This window comes from Octopus sinensis, linkage group LG4 (genome assembly GCF_006345805.1).
Source record: "Octopus sinensis linkage group LG4, ASM634580v1, whole genome shotgun sequence".
NCBI lineage: Eukaryota > Metazoa > Mollusca > Cephalopoda > Octopoda > Octopodidae > Octopus > Octopus sinensis.
In genome coordinates, this window is record NC_043000.1 from 1007857 (window position 1) to 1011055 (window position 3199).

At 39.3% G+C, this 3199-nt stretch overlaps 1 protein-coding gene across 1 annotated transcript in view; it reads left to right on the plus strand.

The window, feature by feature from the left end:
• Positions 1 to 3199, plus strand: part of LOC115210778 (solute carrier organic anion transporter family member 2A1-like) — a 54748-nt gene that overhangs the window by 36303 nt on the left and 15246 nt on the right. Inside the window, exon 8 of the mRNA XM_029779500.2 lies at positions 1928 to 2120. Coding sequence (XP_029635360.1) covers positions 1928 to 2120 — 193 coding nt within the window. The remainder of the gene's footprint in view (positions 1 to 1927; positions 2121 to 3199) is intronic.

Sequence of the window (3199 nt, forward strand, 5' to 3'; positions counted from 1 at the left end):
ATGTTGACCTTCTGTATAGAAACTACCTACTTCAGTATGGACTTTGATATATATCGACAACAAGAAGGTTTAGCTATAGGTTCGCCATTATATATATATATATATATATAACAAAGCCATCCATACAGTTCACAATGGAAAAGGATAAAGACAATCAGCTAGCATTCCTGGACGTATTAATAACACGCACCAAGTATAGATTCAGGACATCAGTATACCGCAAGCCGACCTTCACTGGACGATACCTCAACTTCAATTCCCACCATCCATACTGTGTGAAGAGAGGGATTGCTCAGTGCCTAAAACATCGATCAAAGAATATAAGTAGCGATCGTGATGCCCACCACGGAGAAATGATCAAGCTCAGTAACAATCTATTAAGCGACAACTTCCCCCAAAACATACTATCCACTTCAATTATGAAGAAAAGAGAGGATATAGCCAATAAACTGTCCACAGTCTGTCTACCCTATGTGAAGGGCCCCTCCGAAAAGATACAAAAGATATGCGGCCCATATGACATCAGGACAGTATTCAAGAGTAATACAACACTTCGCAAATATCTTCTTCAAGTAAAACCACCAATAGAAGAGAATATTACCAAAGACTGCGTGTACTCCATCCCATGCAGCTGTGGTAGGTTATACAAAGGCAAAACATGCCGCCCCCTCAAAATAAGAGTAGAGGAACATCGCAAAGCTGTGACACGAGGAGATATTGATAAATCGATTATAGCTGATCATGTATGGAAAAATGAAGACCACCTCCCCCTGTGGGATGAAGTTAAAATAATAGACAGAGAACACCACTGGAAAATACGAAAACTAAAAGAAGCAGCACATATGCTAGGACACAACAACCTCCTAAGCAGGCCGAGTACAGATACGAATAGCACACGGGAACCGGTATTAAGGAAAGATAGGTAAGTATTTGATCTATAAGCCCTAAAATTAACTCCATAATTGCCCACGGGCATATGGCATAGTGGTTAAGAGTGCGGGCTACTAACCCCAAGATTCCGAGTTCGATTCCAATAATAATTACATCGAAAAATACCTTAGGAATGAGAACCCAGGTTCGAAATTTCCCAAGACACCTGATGAAGGCTGGAGGGTATATCAGATGATATACAAGATGGGGACAAATATCCGTCAAATGTAACTAATGTAAATAAAGTGCGTATTGTATCCTGACTTTTAAGATATATTTTGCCTATTTGATTATGTTTGCTGGCCACTTTACCATTAGTTTTTAACAGATAAAAATAACTTATTTGAACTTTGAATTTATACTTGCTCGCAGATAATGCATCGTCATTCTTTGTGTTTTTTGTCTCTCCACACTACTGATGTTATCCAAGGGAAAGGCAAAGGGGCCGATACAGCTTTGGCACCAGTGACATCGCAACTCATTTCTACAGCTGAGTGAACTGGAGTAACGTGAGCAAGTGTCTTGCTCAAGAACACAACACACATCCCGGTCCGGGATTCGAACTCACAACCTCACGATCGTAAGCTCGATGCTCTAACCACTGAGCCATGCGCCTTCATCTGGAAATTGCTGGGCCTTCAGCTGAAAAGACGCGCATGAATTATATTTTCATCGTTCATCTCATCAAGTTATCCTTTCACCTTTACGCACCCATTTTCCCTCCTCATCAGGAACATTCTTTCTGTCACTTTACCACTGTTCCTTTTTCTCTGATTTTGTCTTCCACATCCATCTCCTCTTGGCCTTTTTATTCCTCCATTTTCTAACCATTTCCTCTCTTATTCTCACATAACATATCTAACACAATGACACGTATTCTCTCACCATGTCTCTTTCTCACTCTCTCTCTATCTCTATCTCTATCTCATTCTCTCTCTCTCTCTCCCTCTGAAAAACTCATGACTTATAAAACTGTCTGAATCCACTCTCCATACAGGTGCAACTTATATCTCAATGTTTATGTTCGGCGTTATCATCAGTGGTTCTGTGACGAGCTACTTCAAACTCAGTATTCCAGGAAGCTACCGCATGAGCGTTCTAGTTCTCCTATTACATGTGTGTATATCGTGGTTGTGCTACAACCTCACTTGCCCCAAATCGGACATAGTCAAAACATATGTATCCAGCCAGTAAGTATTCTAATTTTCGTTCATTAAGCGTTAGGCGAGTATAGAGCGTAGGAAGAATTAATAAAGTTACAAGACAACAGGAATGACATACTCAATTCTATGGCTCACAGTTGTTTCTGCTCTGAGGAAGCTATAAGGTAATACACAAGCACTCAGCTCAGATTAAGATACAATTCTATCGTGATAAAATACATGCAACCAATAGTTCACATTCAGCTGAGAGTATCTGGTAAGGACACTTCCCTTGACCATGCAATGGGCATTGGGTAATAAAAAAGAGACAATGTTTTTGTTTTATATCTTGTCAACCTCCTTCCACATTATCTCAATGTATATAAAATTTAGCAAAAGCATTTAAGCTTGCCAAAATATAGACTGGTAGCTTGTTGCTCTGTATTCCTGGAAAATTATTCGATCATATGAAGGATCGATTAAATATGCATACTGCAATGTGCAGCGTTTGCATTGTTCCAGGCTATTCGGCACACGTGTAATCTAAACAAATCGTAGATAATGCATCGTCATTCTTTGTGTTTTTTGTCTCTCCACACTACTGATGTTATCCAAGGGAAAGGCAAAGGGGCCGATACAGCTTTGGCACCAGTGACATCGCAACTCATTTCTACAGCTGAGTGAACTGGAGCAACATGAAATAAAGTGTCTTGCTCAAGAACACAACACACATCCCGGTCCGGGATTCGAACTCACAACCTCACGATCGTAAGCTCGATGCCCTAACCACTGAGTCATGCACCTTCACACACACCACACACACACACACACACACACACACACACACACACATATATATATATAAATTTAACAATTAAGGATAACTTCTTAATAAGGAATCTTAACAAGAAATTATCAGGTAGTTAGCGTGAAAAACCTCATAAGAGAAAAAAATTCGAAAATAATTTTTTTCTTTTGAAAATATTAATTTATATTGTATAGAGGGCATTATTACACATAAATGCCTCACACTAAGAGGGACATAAGTCATTACTACCAAAATTTCACAGTGAAATTTTGGTAGTAATGACTTATGTCCCTCTTAGTGAGAGCATTTATGTGTAATA